The following is a 16,273-nucleotide window of genomic DNA, read 5'->3' as shown; positions in this document are numbered from 1 at the left end:
ATAACAAAAAGTGAAAGGCTCCCGTAGCCGTAAAGACCTGTACATAAATCAATCTGTGGGTTGGTTGGTTGTGGATGGTGGAAACTGCAAACTTTTCGTCTAAATCAAATATGTGATGCACAACAAAAAAAGGTTGGAGCTCATGTATTTTGTAAGGTTTCAGAATTTCAATTTCTTATTACTTCATCTCATTGATCTTTCTCTTTTCCATTTCAAAAGTTGTTTAGGCGATAATAACTAATATACAGTATATTTTTTTAATGTTGACAACATCATCATAGGTACTGAATTTACTTTCGCTTTCAGTCAGTGGTTTTAATTTTGATTTAAGCCAACATCTAAGCAACAGGGTGCTTGCCTATAGCATCGAGTAACACTAGCATCCCGGGGAATTGGGTATAAGATTTAATGCTGCAAAAGCCACCACTAAGTCTAAGACACTTTAATTGTTTATTTACTTCACTACTGTTAACTCACAAGCAAAAGAATTTTTTTTAATTTTTTTTTCTATTTGGTTGAGTTGCAGGAGGCTTTAGAGGCCTATTCTCGCAACTATAGACGCTTACTAATGAACGGGTTGACCCGGGCGAAGGAACGTTCACTTGCCAATGTGAACTGATGCCGTGAGTGGGAATGCCAAGGTCGACTACCACTATACCACGGCACCTATATAATGCACTGCAAAACTTTTAGAGAAAGGGGCCAATTATTTTACATTTGATTGGCAAAAATTTTGCAATACACCATTTAGGAGTCTCGCCTCCTCCACCGTGTTCCAGCGTGAAAACGGTAGGTAAAAATGCGCACTTTAGTACTGTGGAAGGTTAGAGGAATGTAAACATTGTCAATTTTTTTCTTTCCTTTAAAAAGAATGATTTATATATTTGAACATGATATCAATGATAATTTTATGGATCTCTCCTGAAAATTTCACAAAAATTCATCTAGAGGAAAAGAAGTTATGATTAAAAGGAGTTCCTTACCTACCGTTTTTCTGCTGGGTTTCCTTATGAAAACCAAATTTTTACCTACCGTTTTTTTACGCTCTCCCCCGTAGTTTACCGCGATCGCTAATATCAAAACAATGGAAAATTGTTTGGAAGTGTGCGCAGTCGACACTACTAAACGGTGTATTGGGGTATAATTTTTTAAACATAAATGCCAAATAAAAAAGATGTGGTGGTGAATCTGTCCATTCTTGGAACTTTTGGAACTTACCTCCATAGTACAAAGGGCTATTCGACTCTGATTCCATCATGTCTGTAACATACAGGGGGGGGCGGACTACACAGAATTTCTGAGGGAAAAAGTTTTCACCAAAATCCCAAGGCAAGAGAAGAAAATGTATGAATTTCTAGAGGCAATTGAATCAAAAACGGCAAAAAAGAGTGGAATTTCCAACACATTTTGCGAAAGTATGTGGATTTCCATTGGAATTTCCGACCACCACAGGAGAAAAAAAATTTCCAAGGGTAGAAAACATTAATAAATGTAAGTCGCTCGACGAGGAAAACAAAGTTTCTAGGGTGGGCCAAAACACTGTTCCCATAAGACCTGGTGTTCTTTTTCCTTTCAAATGCCAATTTTTTGCACTTTTGGCAAAGATTTTGAAAAATGAAGACCTTCCAAAATGCTAAAACAAAACAAGGCCCGCCAATCGGCAATTTGATTGGTAAAAAAAACGCCTGCACGTGTAAACACTTCGCCCTCCACAAACAACCAACAGAAAAACTGCTGACGAAGCATCATGATAACTGAAATCAAGGCGGCATAGCGATGTAGGATTTTGCCACAAATCTGTGATCTTTTGACATTAGAATTTGGATTTGGCAAAGCTGGTGTGTATATGGCAAATAAGTTTCTCAATCGAAAGGGCTGAATAAATAAAGTAGATGAAAAACTGAAAAAATTTCTACCCTGAAAATCTTCCAAAATAGCCAAAAATAGTCCCTGTCAGATACACTCTTTGAAAATTAGTAAATTTGGGACCCTGTATTCTTTGGGACCTTAAAAAAGGGACCCTGACCAGCGGGATGTCTCGTAGCCAATTTTAACCAATCCCCCCCTGGGACCCAGTGTAAATTTGATTATTTTTCAAAAGTGCACATAACATGCTAATTTGATCTTGAAATCAAAAGCTGCAAAAGGGGAATCAAAATGAGAACTTCATCTTCTGTAAAATTATCTTCTTTTTGCTTCAATAAGTGAGAAAAAATGACCCATGGGAAAAAATTCATCAATCTAATCTCTACTGTAGACTGTGTCAATTGAATGTAATGAAACGTAATTGAAAGATGGTTATTTGATTGTCCATCTCAATTGAACATAAAGTTATGAAGGGGGCTCTTTAAAAAGTAGGTAGGCCCTGAGAGGGATGATGGGGAGGGTACAACCAAAAGTGTATGAAAGTATAGGAGATTTTTAATAGAACGAAAAATCCAACCAAAGTTTGGTTAGCTATTGTGATTATTTCATTAACAAAGCGCGTTCGGTTATCGGACACTGCCCTTCCCAAATTCACTAAAATTTCGGTAAAAACAGCCTTTTTCTAAAATATTGCCTGACGGGGGTAATATTAAAGGCGTACATATGCTAAAAGGGGGTAATACCAAAGCTTACGAGAGCGTACAAGAGGGATGGGGTAGTTGATTTTCACTGATTTTGAGCATAGTACTTTTTGAATGGTCCCAAGGGTCAGAAAGTTGAGGATTTTCCTTTCTGTTTTCAAACATTTTACCAAATCGATCCCAAATTTAGTATATACCTGGACTTGCTTGAGAGATATACACAACATTATTATAGTCAGTATCTTCGATGAATTATATGGTTATGTCTGAGAAAAACAAGTTCCAAGCTGTAAATCAGCCATTAAAACATCAAAAACTGGCTGTGAACAAAGTTTACCACTTGTATTCTCAGACTAACTGTTACTGAACTACTAAAGATATTTCTTTATTTTATTTACAGATATAATTCAACAAAACCAAATGAATGTAGAATGACAATCAATACCTCTTCAGTTGACTCTGAAGAAATAGAAATGACAAATGGTGATCAAGTTGAAGATGAAGAAGCAGAAGAAGAAAACATTCTTTTTGCAAAGCAGAAAGAACTACTCCATTCTGATGTCAATGATAAACTTGTTGTTGGACAGTCATGGTTAGTTTAATTTAAGCATCTTCATTAAGGGACATAAACAAGCTGCATATTCAAAATTTGCAATAGCATGTCTGTTTTCATCACTAAAAAGTTGTACCAACTACAGTTCTTACAGTTACCTGTTCACCATATCCATTGCAAGGTGTATAGCACAAACTTCAGATTTCTAGCAAACTAAACTGAGATTATTCATTGTTGCTGTATGCCCAATTTAAATTTTTAGGTACATGTTAGATAAACATTGGTACAAACAGTTGAAGAAATATATAGAAATTGGTGCTGATAATGTAGATCCTGAGAGTGAAAACCCTGGACCTATTGATAACACACCATTGTTTGAGACTGGTATGGAATTAATTATATCAGATCTCTATCAAAAGGGAAATATTCAAAATTCATTGTCTAGGGTTTTAAGCACAACCAGTAAAAGAGTGGTATGATGTGTCAAAAAGGCACATAATACACATGATAATCATACCATGGAGTTGCTTGGCTACCTGTAGAACCCTTTATTTAAGTCAACCCCTTCCAAAGATACGAAATTGCTTTTAAACAAAGGTTTTTTAGCATTTTTGTGTTTACCACAATATTTTACCAGGAATTCCACAAATATTTCTTTTTTTTAGTTAATTCAACTTGAAGTTTGGTATAATAATATAGGTGATTTTGAATAGAAAATAAACCTAAACCATTTCTTTTTGCCATCCCAAAAATCACTAAAAAGAGCCCAACAACCTTTGATACTTCTAGGTATCAAACAAAATTTTGTGTTATGATTGTTAGCTGTAATTGAACAATTAGTAAATGCACTTTCATTTTTACAGCTTCACAGAATGTTAGAGAACACCTTCTTGAAGGATCAGAATTCAAGTTGATCAATAAGCGTGGTTGGAAAAGATTACTTACACAGTTTGGTTTGGCTGAAGGCCAAGAGCCATTACAACGTACTGTGATTGAGCATGGCATATTCCGAAAAGAAGCAAAAGTTGAGATTTACCCTCTACGACTTCAAATTTGTTTATTTAAAAACTTGGAAAATGAAATTGTTAAAATGATCAGCAAAACAACTACTCTAGGTAATTTTGATTGGGTTTCAGAAAACTTTAACTCAAAATTGATTTCTTTTTACAAAATACTTTTATCACTTTTTCTGCTAAATAAATCTTTAGTTTACATAATAAAGTGTCACAGAAAGTTATTAACCCCCATCCTTACTATTATAATCAATATGGCTTAAAAGTACCTCAGATACATAAGGTTTTAATTTTTTTTATCAAAAATATTGTTTGCTGTCTATTTTTCAGATATTGTTGTGAAAATTATGAAAGAAGGTCTAGGTATTCCAGAAGATGAAGAGGTCAGACTATGGAGTAAGTTCATGCAAAATACATATGAACTTCTGCTTATCAACCAGGCAAAACCAACAACTTTGCAAGATCATGGCATCAATAGCGGTCAAGTATGTGAATTACTTGTGGATGATAATCAATTATTAAATTTTTGATCTACAACACTCTGAATAAGTTAACACTTTTTGATAAATGTTAGATGAGGTGATTAATTTTTCAAACTCTTTGAAGAAAAAAAGAATTTGAACCTTTTTGCATACTCTTATTGTTGGTGTCTGGTTGCAATGATTTCTTGGGATATAAGTGAATTTGCAAGCTGTGATCGTTTTTTCCAAAATCTGATGTCAATATTCTCAAATCAATCTAAGCACAAGAAAAAGGTAGCTCTGATGAACAGTCGTCATGCTATTGGGCCCTTCCATACCAAAAATACATGGGGGTAGAGGAAAATAACATTCTTCAAGAGTTGGTCCCCTACATAGAGTCTTGCCCCCTCCCCAGTCCCTGGGCAAAGAATTTCGACCCCAAAACAAACCCCTCAGACAATCAGTTTAACCTCCTAAACGTTTTTCCTGCCCCTTGAAGTTATAAATTTACCTCCTTGACACAGGTAATTTATAACATTTTTGCTACCACAAATAATATCCTCCATCCCCATGTGAAAACATTTTCTGGAAGATCCCACTTTTACAAATGCAAAAATGTACTTTTCTTTATCCTATAAACAAATTTCTTTATCATATCAGTTTAAGTATCTTCAGACTTATATTTTCATCCTCAGGCTAAAAACAATAAGTAAAAACAAGTTAAAACCATTGAAATTTCGATTCATGATTCTAGTATTAATGAACCTCAAAATTTTTTTTTCCTTTAGACACTTGTGCTAGAGCAAAAGAATGAAGAAAACAAATGGCCTCGACAAACAAGAACAAGATCTGTCTCTGGATCTTCGTCTTCTGCGATGAATGTAAGTTTTTCCGTCTTAAAGGATTCTTAAAGGTAAGTGTGTTTTGGTCAAAATTTGACCAGACTGGAAAACAACTTAAAATTAGTAAAAAAAATTGTCAATTTAAAAATAAATTGGTGACAAATCAAAGCAAAAGCTTGCTTGAAGATAACCCAATCTAAATTATGAAAGTTCTTGCCACTTCTAGTTTTATTTTTGGTTTTACCAAATTAAATTTTACCAAATATTATCTTGTTTTTAGGTAACTAATTCGCCCTCAGAATCATCATTTTCTAGGTATGTTTCATCAAGTTATCATGCATAACAGGTCGAATCGAGTATTATACCGTCGTTTTGCATAACATTTCCTTTCCCCCACTAAGATTCTCTTTTCCTGGATTTTTCCGCTATTTTTCCTGGGTTAGTCGACATGAGATTGCTATTAATGCTCAAAAAACTGTCAGGTGCCCTTCCAAATTTTTACTTTTGACTTTTTTTAGTGCAAGCAATTACTCATCCTATTCATCATATCAACGTCAACACAGCACCACTTACAAACCTGGCTTATGCGGCTTGAGCAATCTTGGCAACACTTGCTTCATGAATTCAGCGCTACAATGTTTGAGCAATACTACACCTCTGATGAAGTATTTCCTTGGTGAGTTGCTTTTCCTTTATGTTTTTTTTTTTTCACAAGCTAAGCACATAGCTATAGGCCCAGTACTTTTGAGGATAGAGCTTATAATATAAGGTGCTGACTATTAAGTATTAATTATTACCAAAATTGTTCATTTATTTCACTTTAGCAAATACACACAAGTCTGAATTAAACCCAACCAATCCACTTGGAATGAATGGGAAAGTAGCTGAAGGTTACGCTGATTTGATGCATCAAATGTGGAGTGGAAACCAATCACATGTCTCTCCAAGACAGTTCAAGGTTATTTTCTAATAGCAGATAAAAACATTTTCTTTGTTTTCGTATTTTGCAAATGCAAATTGATCTGAATTGATCTGAATAAGCTTTTCTTGATCTTACTTGAACTTTTTATCCCAAAATAATTGCTGTGGGTTGTTCAATACTGAATTGATGAAATTGATGATGCCAAATATCTGGATTTTGTTGAGCTGTGAAATTTATCTGATGAGAACATTAATTGTATTTAGATGACTGTTGGGAGATTCGCTCCACGGTTTTCCGGCTACCAACAGCAAGATTCCCAAGAACTTCTTGCTTTTTTATTGGATGGTCTCCATGAAGATTTGAATCGTGTCAAACAAAAGCCATACATTGAAATCCCTGATGATAAAGGCAGAGCAGACGAGGTTTGTGAAAAATATTGCTACTCAAAAGTTCGGACGGCTATGTTTCAAGCTTGAAATTTCTGGACACCCTTTAGATTTTTATTAACTAAATATTAATATTGTTATGAGCTTTCCTGAGATTTGCCCTCATAACTTCTACAAATTTTGTCTTGATTCTGAATAATGCACTCCGTCTATGTTTGCTCGTGTAGGTATTAGCACAAGAAGCATGGACCAATCACTCCAAAAGGAACGATTCCGTCATCACCGACAATTTTCACGGATTGTTCAAATCAACTGTGGAATGTCCAGAATGTGGAAAGGTATTTTGTGATATTTTGGAAACTTAAGAACAAATTTAGTAAATTAAAAGGTAGTTGAGTGATCTACAACTTTTTAACATATTAATTTATTTATCCATGACTCTTTCTTTTTCAGCGTTCCATCACCTTCGATCCATTCTGCTACTTATCGTTACCGCTGCCAATCAAACGTGAACGGACGTTGAAAATCACTTTCGTTCCCATCGATCACTCAAAACGCCCAATACAAGTGAGTGAGGGGGGATGAATTAACCATTCCATCGTGATGATATTCATTGGACTCTATTCCTTATAAGAAGGGGCGATTGAGAGGGAACTACCAGAAGCGGGATGAAGAGGGTTAGATAGAAATATATGAAAGAAAGAAGTTGAATTCCCCAAAATCCCCCAATTATTTTGTATAACTTAATATGACCAAATTTAATTAATTTCTGGAGAACGTAATTTCGAAAGCGTAAACACGCGTATAGAATATGAGGCCAAAAGATATGAGAGTGTATAAAAAAAGATGGTCATAGTTCACAAATTTTGAGCATTTTTATTTTTCAGATGGTTCCTTTGTGACTTTCTAACGAAAAATTCTGACGTCAATCATTCAAAATATAATGTGACGTCGTTGCAAATTTTCGAATTTAAGAAGGCGTGGCACTTTCTAAAAAATAATTACTAAAAATGAGTTTTTTATGTCGACTTCAAATTCGCAAAAGAGAGCAAGACTTTTACCTAGTTCTTTTCAATTCTTTTCACTGATCATACAGTTAACGCTCTCCAATTTGATGTTTGATGTTTGATGTCTACTGTTTTCAATTTAAATTGAAATGAACTTCAAACTTCCTAGGCTGATGACATCCACTAACGGATTCGTGCCCATTTTCGGTTTGTAGAGGTCTGCAATTCAGACTACAAACTTCCGGAAGAAACTAATTCGAATTCCCCTTATAGATAGAATTAGTGACCACTAACAATACCATCTTTATAATCCTAAGGGCTTCTGATGCGCAAGCTAAACCGACATTTGCGACAACGAGAACCGTCTAGTTTACCACTATTCTTTTTTTAGATGAAAGTGACCATTCCCAAGCTAGGACAAACGATCGCCTTATGTGAGGCTGTTTCCAAATTGACTGGTGTTGAGCCAGATAAGGTAATTCTTTTCACGTGACAGAGAGAGTGGAAAGTTTCTGCTGAAATGTCTTTATAATGAACTAGATTCTACTGATAGATGCTGTGAAACTCCGCCTTTGAAATAGCTAGCTTATGAGATCAAGACTTTAAGTTATCGGCAATCCTAGAATTAAACTAAATTAGACGTGGCACTTCTGTACATAAATGCTGGTGAAACAGTACCCACAAGATTTGCATGTACAAACTTCCTTTCGATTCTGAATTTCTCATTTAGATGATAATCACAGACGTCTTCAATTCCAAATTCCACAAGCGATTCACTCGAAATGAAAGCCTCAGTCAAATCACAGATAAAGATGACATTTTTGTGTAAGATTTTTTCTCTTGCTTGACTTTACAATGTAACCAGATGAAGAATTAAATTTGATTAAGTTCTGTAATTGAAAATTGCCATAGTCATAGCCATAGTAAGGTCTTTGTGGCCCAGCAATTCTAATAAGCCTTAATTGGTTATTACTGCGAGGTGGACGATACAATGAAGGAGTTTACATTTCATGCCCAGGCTCCATTACTATGATTAGACGTTTTGACATACTACGTTTTTAGCAGTACATCTCTTTCTTTACTTTTAGCTACGAAATACCAGTGCGCATTAAGGAGATCGATGAATCTAATTTAGCTGTCGTTCCAATCTACATGAAAACTGTTGTGTGAGTACCCTAAGCATTGTCGTGCTGCTCCTAAACATGCCTTACCTTACCGCGGTGGACATCTAGCCCGGATGGTTTGGCGGTCTTGTTGCTTGAACTCAATGTCAGCTTTAATTTGATCGATATAAAGGTTTTTCGTGACCTTCCTCAGTTTGTCTTCCTTTGTTGTTTGTTATCATTTGGATACCGTTAAAGCATATCACTGAAGGGGTTCACTTCTGAAGCAGTGTCCGGGAAAGACATATATTAACTTGCCTGACTGTTTTTTTCTCGATACTTCTTCTTTTTTGGTGTTTCTTTTGTCACTATAGCTCTTCTTTTTAGGGCAAGGAGTACGTATTCATCATATCCTAGTACTTCTTTGTTTTGGCGTCCGATGCTGGTTGTTGTCCCTAAAAAGGCGGCAAATGCTGACGATGTCTATCATATTATCATCAAAGCCATGAGGTACACATTTTTCATGCTCTTCCAATCCAACGAAAGCAAGACTTCTTCTTTGGTTACTGTAAGCAACATAATATACTCACAGGTTTTCAGAATCTGCAGAACGAATCCGTATGAGACCTGATGATCTCCAAAAATCAATTGCCTGATTGCCTTACAAAGACGAACGATAAACGTCCTGGGTAAAGAGTACTTTGCATTTTCGTGTAATGAACTTGTTTTACTTTTTTTTACCAGACGATTTGTAAAAGTTCCGAAGGTGGAAGTGAAAGAGGAGGTGAATGAAGTGGAAAGTGACGAAAAAGAAGTCAACCAACACCAAGAAGTTGATGGTGATGGTCCAACTCCTCCTCTAGAAAAAGACCAGGATGAAGCTGGTACCTTTTCTACGTTTTTAATCCTTCCTCAATAACAATATAATCGAAAAGGCGAAAAGTTACGATTGAAATAATTCAGAAATTTGCACATTATCCATCAATACAAGGATTTAAGTCTCAGATTTATACCTTATTGAAAGTGTCCAACCCGGAAGATGATTGCGCTGTTCTCAAGTTTTCTCTCTCTCTCTCTTTTAGACGTTGCAATGAAAGATGATTCTGAAGATGATTTCTTCAGTGCAGATGAAGAACCTGAAAAAGTAAACACCTTTTCAAATGCCTTTCTTCTCGCTATTTCTCTAGCATGTGATCTGAATAAGGGAAAGCAGATATTGCAGAACTTATTTTAAAAACTTCAACTTTTCCGTTCATTCAGCACGAGGGAGAAACGAACAGTAATGGACCTGTCCCAAAGAGACTTTTCGAACTCAAATTCACCAACTATTCAGGATCTCAAGACCAACAAACTTTGGATTATGAAAGTCCGACGCTACTTGATGTTCACTCTAGGAGTTATATGTGTGCTGAGTGGTACCCCAAACTAAAAGAAAAATATTTCGACGAACAAACAGCAGACGTAAGTATAAGCCTTTGCTTTTATTATTCAAATTACTTTACGGTTTTTTATAAAGATTCAGTGACTTAATTGCGAGCTGTAAATGTTCACTCTTATGTTCCAAATAAAAGGGGGGTTCGAACAAACGGGGGGGGGGTTGGAAAATTTTCGAGATTTTAATAAACGGGGGACCTAATTGGCGGGGGGGGGGGGGGTGGAAATTGTACTTCTAAAAACCCAAAAATAAGGTGAATATAGGCTAAAATCAGGCTTTTTGGAGCAAAATAAGGGGACTTCTTTTTGCCAACTGAAAATATTCTTAAAAATTAATAAACGGGGGCGGGGGTCCTAATAAAATTAGGTGGGGGCGTTTATTTGGAACCTAAGAGTAAGGTGAATGAAATCGTTGCGACTACGAACGAGTCTACTTTTCAGTGACTGATGTTGTGAAATCTAAATTAGTGGAATAAAAAAGAGAGTCGGTGGTCAATTAATCTTTGATCTTTGACAGGAAAAAGAAGAACACCCGACGTATCGTGAAGTTCCATTGATCAAGAAGAATTCCATCCAACTTGAAGACTGCTTAGAATTATTCTTACAACGAGAAAAACTAGGAGAACAAGACCCATGGTAAGACATCTCAATCTTTCTCATGTTTTTCAACAAATTATCAACAAGCAATCATCCCAATCAAACATACGATAACCTATTTTTCTTCTTAGGTATTGTCCCGAATGTAAAGAACACAGACAAGCATTCAAGAAATTCGACTTATGGTCTTTACCGAAGGTCTTAGTCATCCATCTCAAACGGTTCTCCTACAATAAGTGAGTTTCCCTTTCCTTTCATTCTCTTCTGTTTCTAAAGAAGACGTGCTCAATGGTAATAATGGCTGATCAACAATACATTGACCCTACTTCTTCTATTTCTTCATTTACGCCCCCCCCCTCCCCAGCGGTTTGCGTGAATGCGTGAATGGGCTTTTTTGGTTGCATAAATGCGTGAAAATTGGGAAAAAATGCGTGAATGCGTGAACTTTCTCTTTTTCCGCTGATTATGTGATTATTTCCTAATTTTCAAATGTCTTCCCGAAAAATTTTCGGCTTTTATGAAAAATCAGGTTTGCGTGAAACTCGAGAAAAAGTTGCGTGTATGCGTGATTGCGTGAATTGAAGGTCCACTGGGGGGGGGGGTCTTGATAAAATCTTGCTTCCTTGCTTATTAGGGGGGGGTTATCCAGGGCCGATTTTTTGCCATTCGCACGTCCGGCGCACAAGTATCTTAATTTTTCTTTATTTTTAGATATTGGAGAGATAAATTAGATGCATTAGTACATTTTCCGGTAAAGTAAGTCTGAAAACTACTATTATCCTTATACCGGGTGTCTCTGAAAAAAATTCCCCCTGTTTGATTCAAAATTGAGAAAAAGTGAAATAATATATTAGCTTGATTTTTTCGAAATCGTTTAGAGGAGGGTTTAACTTAAAACTTTAAAATTGCTTCATTAGACCAAAAGTTATGACAAAAAGAGTAAAAAATCTTTTTTCAAAAAGAGCGAAAAAAGACGAAAAAACAGGGAAATTCAGAATCAATTTTTTAACTAAAAATTATCTTGTTTTAGGGGTCTAGAATTAACAAATTACGTCATCGATAAAAAACATCCTCGATCTGTTTACGACCTGCACGCTGTATCGGTAAGTGTCACGTTTATAAAATGCATCTCACTTTCTTTGATCGGTTGTTGCTGTCAAATAGTAACATTTTCATAAGATTCTCTCACTGTGGAAATTCTAAAGGAGAAGGCATATTTAATAAAGGTTTTGTTTTTAAATAAGAGTATGATACCGTTTGCTTAATCATCAATTTTAATTTACAAGCTTTTTCACATTGAATTGACACGGATGTGGAGCAAGATTGTTCAGAAAGAGGAAAAGAAATTTTTTGTTTATTCAGCACGAAATTGAACACAATTATAACAATAGAAGACACCGACCTGGCATAAAATGGTGTGTCTGATATGAAACGGGAACACTTGTGTAAAACTAGAATCTTCAACCCCTCAGAAACCAGACAGCACAAAATGATTTTTACGTATTAGCCGTATTGTATAAGGGTTGCGAAGCGATCCAGACTCCACCTCAATTCGTACGATTACATCCTTTCTAAAAAATAATTTTTTTTTTTGTAGAATCATTACGGTGGCATGGGTGGTGGACATTGTAAGAAATATACCTAGTTTTTGTCAGATTTTTTTGAGAAAACAAATTTATGAGAATTGTTAAAAGGCCCATTCTGCCTCGCAATGAATTAAAAAATATTAACTTGGCTTCAAAGCTAGAATTTTTAGTTTTCACAACAGTGAACCTTTCTGTAACGAGAATAATGTTTGCGTTTAGATACGGCGTATGGAATAAATTGTTACGACGGACAGTGGCATTACTTCGATGATAGTTCAGTATCACTAGCTGACGAGCATTCACCTGTTGTAAGTATTTTAATATGTTTTCTCACGAGGGAAACATTCCTCCAAATCAGCTTTCACTTTGAGAAAGATATAACAGTTCGGTTTTTTTATAAATTACGTTACAAAAAAAACACTATCTCGTCTTGAGTCAATGCAACTGTGTATCACTTGTGACCTATAATCATTCTTCAATGAAAGACATATTCGTTAATGAAAAGAGTATACCTCTAGAAATTTCATTAGGAATAGTATTACTTCGAAAAGAGACTTTAAGAGGTTTATGAAAATGGTTTATTGGAATATTGATCGTCAACTATTCACCTTTTTGCTCGACGATACCATAACTTGTAAGTGAATCCATTGCATATTATCTTATGCTATGTTTTATTTTCCCTTTTCAGTCAAAGGCGGCATATTTATTATTTTACACACGTCGTGATGACCCTGACAGTGAGATGATGAACACAAGCGACCTCTTGACTGAAGATAATACTTTCATGGACGACTAACGTATGGTGTGTTAAGTAGTGTCTTTCGTTTTTATTGTCACTCGTTGACCGGTGGTTAAAACCAACAACTTTTAATTTTTTGCATTATATTCAAAGATTCTAGTTTTATACACAATGTGTTTTTTGATGTTACGTATCATAGTCATTGCAAGGTTTAGTATCAGAGCTGAGTTAATCTTAATCTTCCATGAAGAAAAAAAATAACTAGCTTATCGTTTGGGTTTACCAATAGTCGTGGTAGTATTTTCCGATGTTGAAAAATTCGTGCACGAAGTATACCTGTTGATTAGAATTCTGATTGATAAATAAACTATTTTGAACCTGCTAATACTTCTCTTTGCATATCGTCTGTTCAACGAAACGGCCGAATTATCATTTTTGTAGTTAAACTTTTTGTTATTTTTTGATGTTATACGGTTATACTAAATGTGACATGTTGCATGTTGTTAGCTCTTGAATTATCCCCATTTGAAATTAGATAACGGTAGCCTTCACCACTTTTTAGTCTCGAGTAGCTTTAAAACATCTCGTCTTCTAAACGAATTCTTTTCCAGAGGGTGGCTTTCGAACGGGTCGGATCGAGTTTAACGTTAAAACGTTTTATTTTTGTTTCATTTTTTCACGTTATGTCACTAGTAAAAACGCGTTGAATTACAAATTAGGTTTAAATCAATTTATACTGTCGTAATATAAAATCTGTAAAAGGTTCTTTCTTTAGTAAAGATACATTAGTATGTAACATAACAAATCGCCCTGTAATATTCCTTTTTATATCCCAAAATATTGTCATGACATTGGTTCAAAGATGTTTTACGACTGGACCTTGTTAATTTCGAACCGTATTTTACGGCTTCTACTAGAGTTCTACTTAAGTTGCTTACTGTGGTTATCCTTTAAAAAATTTCTAATCGTCAAGTGCTGTACAATTGTATTAAAATGTGTGTCATTGTTATCAAAAATTTACAATAGTTATCCCCTATACTAAATTCCAAATATTTCAGCTATTTACTTCCCTGTCAATCAAAAGATTTTGTTTGACGATCCTTGTTCATTCAATATTTTGCCGAGCTCACTGGATCTTTCGGTGGCAGCATTCACAGCGTCGATGACAGCAGAGCGCATGCGCCCTTTCTCTAATGCATGGATACCTCGAATGGTACTGCCACCTGCTGAACAAACATCATCTTTTAACTTACCTGGATGGTCTCCAGTCTCCTCAACCATACGGGCGGCACCGAGAACGGATTTAGCCGCCATTTTCATTGCCTCTTCTCGCGTCATTCCTCCTAAAACAGCCGCGTCTGCGATGGCTTCGATGAAACAGTAGGCATAAGCGGGTCCGCCACCTGCAAACCCGGTCACCACATCCAATAAGTTCTCTTTCACTTCAGTGCAATAACCAACCGTGCTCATCAAGTCTTGTATCAGTTTTCGATCCGCTTCGCGACAGTGAGGACCAAGGGCGAAACTCGAAACGCCCTCACGAAATTGCGTGGGTGTGTTGGTCATCAGACGGGCTATTCGAGTCTTTGGTGGAAGCAAATATTGCATGTTACGGATCTTCATCCCTGAAATAGACAAAAGGAAATAGATTTTACACTTTTTTACTAGAACAGATTTTCATAATTCGGTTTGGTTAAGCTAAGGTTTGCAGCCTTAAATCTACAGAGTCTTGATAAAACTAGAATATTTGTTTACCTGCAGCAAAAGATAGAAGTAGATGGTCTGGTGTGATGTGCGGTGAAATTTCTCTTAAAACTTTGGGAAGCACTTGAGGCTTTACGGAGAGCGCTACAAGTTTGTTTTCCTTCACTAATTTAACGTTGTCGGTGGTTGTTTTGCATCCGAGTTTCATGACGTGAGTATCCGAAGGTGCACTCGCCCATATTTGGTTGATTTGCAAAGCCCCAGCTGCAATGAATCCTTTAGTCAAAGTCTCAGCTAATGTTCCTGCTCCCAGAAAAGCCAATTGTGGTATTCGAAAAGTCCTATACATGCTCCCCTCTTTGATGGTCAAAGTTTCAGAGGTTTTCTTCCAGAAAATTGAGAGACAAAATCATAACAAACTTTTACAGTATTTATCTTTTTTCCACGTGGGATTGGTTATGTTGTTAAGAGTGTCTTTAAAACAAAGCATTACAATGAATTTTGAAGAAAAATCTTATTAAAGGTTTCTCCTTCTTTATCGACAATAGAAGAATAAAAATATTTTGTTTCAGGGTAAAAAATGTCTACGGAGAAGATCACTTTTACAACATAATGAGACCGCACTTAATGAATACATTTTCAATTAAATAGCCTGGTTTTTATTCAATTATTGAAAACGTTTATGAATCTAAGTTGATTTTTTAAGCGGGAAGAGAAACCGTCTCGAATCTCTAGCTCGTGATTATAACATTACGTCATTTGAAAATCGCATTATCAGCACAAAATATCAAAACAAATATTGCAGCCTCCTCGAACAGAAATCAACATAAAAGGGGTTGCGGAACGACCGTTCCGTTTTCGCAAAGCGAAGAAATTTCGACACTAACAAATTATTTTTATAAGTCAAACTTTTATTGATAATGTTTTCCAACTCAACTCTTTCTTTTTTATAAGAATTTTATAAGAACAATACGAGGCTCAAAAATTAAATACGTTGGGTTTTGAGCAATTCAAAAACAATTTCAGGCTCAAAGTGCAAAAAAGGACAGCCAAACTTTTAAAAATATTTACTGGTTCTTATAAAAAAGAGTGCAAGTGACAAAAAAGAACACAAATGTTTCTTGTGCAATGGCTGAATGACCAACAACAAAGATATTACATTAGGCTTTAGGCTGGTAGTTTATCTGAACAAATTAAAAGACTTTCATCCCACCTTTTTGTGAGTTTTTGAAACAATTACTTAGCTCTCTATAAAACTTTTACAAAGACAAATTTATCAACAATTCAAAAATTATATTATACATTTCCCTTCAAAATTTAAAAGAAAATAGTGCGTAGTTTGAAAGAAGTTCTTGAGCT

General features: G+C 35.6%; 2 protein-coding genes across 2 annotated transcripts; one reads left to right on the top strand and one right to left on the bottom strand.

The window, feature by feature from the left end:
- The first annotated feature begins 100 nt into the window (after positions 1–100).
- Positions 101–14,011, top strand: LOC136805716 (ubiquitin carboxyl-terminal hydrolase 4-like). The gene is made up of 26 exons (XM_067062262.1): positions 101–132; positions 2,968–3,159; positions 3,383–3,504; positions 3,984–4,235; positions 4,464–4,618; positions 5,383–5,475; positions 5,717–5,751; positions 5,955–6,112; positions 6,261–6,394; positions 6,622–6,780; positions 6,972–7,082; positions 7,198–7,311; positions 8,143–8,226; positions 8,482–8,576; positions 8,840–8,917; positions 9,242–9,364; positions 9,599–9,738; positions 9,937–9,998; positions 10,115–10,315; positions 10,806–10,924; positions 11,017–11,121; positions 11,597–11,641; positions 11,916–11,988; positions 12,483–12,513; positions 12,691–12,779; positions 13,160–14,011. The coding sequence occupies exons 1-26, from the start codon at positions 116–118 to the stop codon at positions 13,265–13,267; spliced, it is 2,895 nt and encodes a 964-aa protein (XP_066918363.1). The 5' UTR covers positions 101–115; the 3' UTR covers positions 13,268–14,011.
- A 138-nt stretch (positions 14,012–14,149) lies between these two features.
- LOC136805742 (pyrroline-5-carboxylate reductase 3-like) lies at positions 14,150–15,388 on the bottom strand. Its single transcript, XM_067062288.1, has 2 exons — positions 14,966–15,388; positions 14,150–14,835 (listed from the first exon to the last, which is right to left on the bottom strand). Exons 1-2 carry the CDS (start codon positions 15,261–15,263, stop codon positions 14,288–14,290), a joined length of 846 nt encoding a protein of 281 aa, XP_066918389.1. The 5' UTR covers positions 15,264–15,388; the 3' UTR covers positions 14,150–14,287.
- Positions 15,389–16,273: the final 885 nt, after the last annotated feature.

Source organism: Clytia hemisphaerica, unplaced genomic scaffold, assembly GCF_902728285.1.
Source record: "Clytia hemisphaerica strain Z4C2 unplaced genomic scaffold, Clytia hemisphaerica genome assembly, whole genome shotgun sequence".
NCBI lineage: Eukaryota > Metazoa > Cnidaria > Hydrozoa > Leptothecata > Clytiidae > Clytia > Clytia hemisphaerica.
This window is presented reverse-complemented; position numbering and strand designations above follow the sequence as displayed.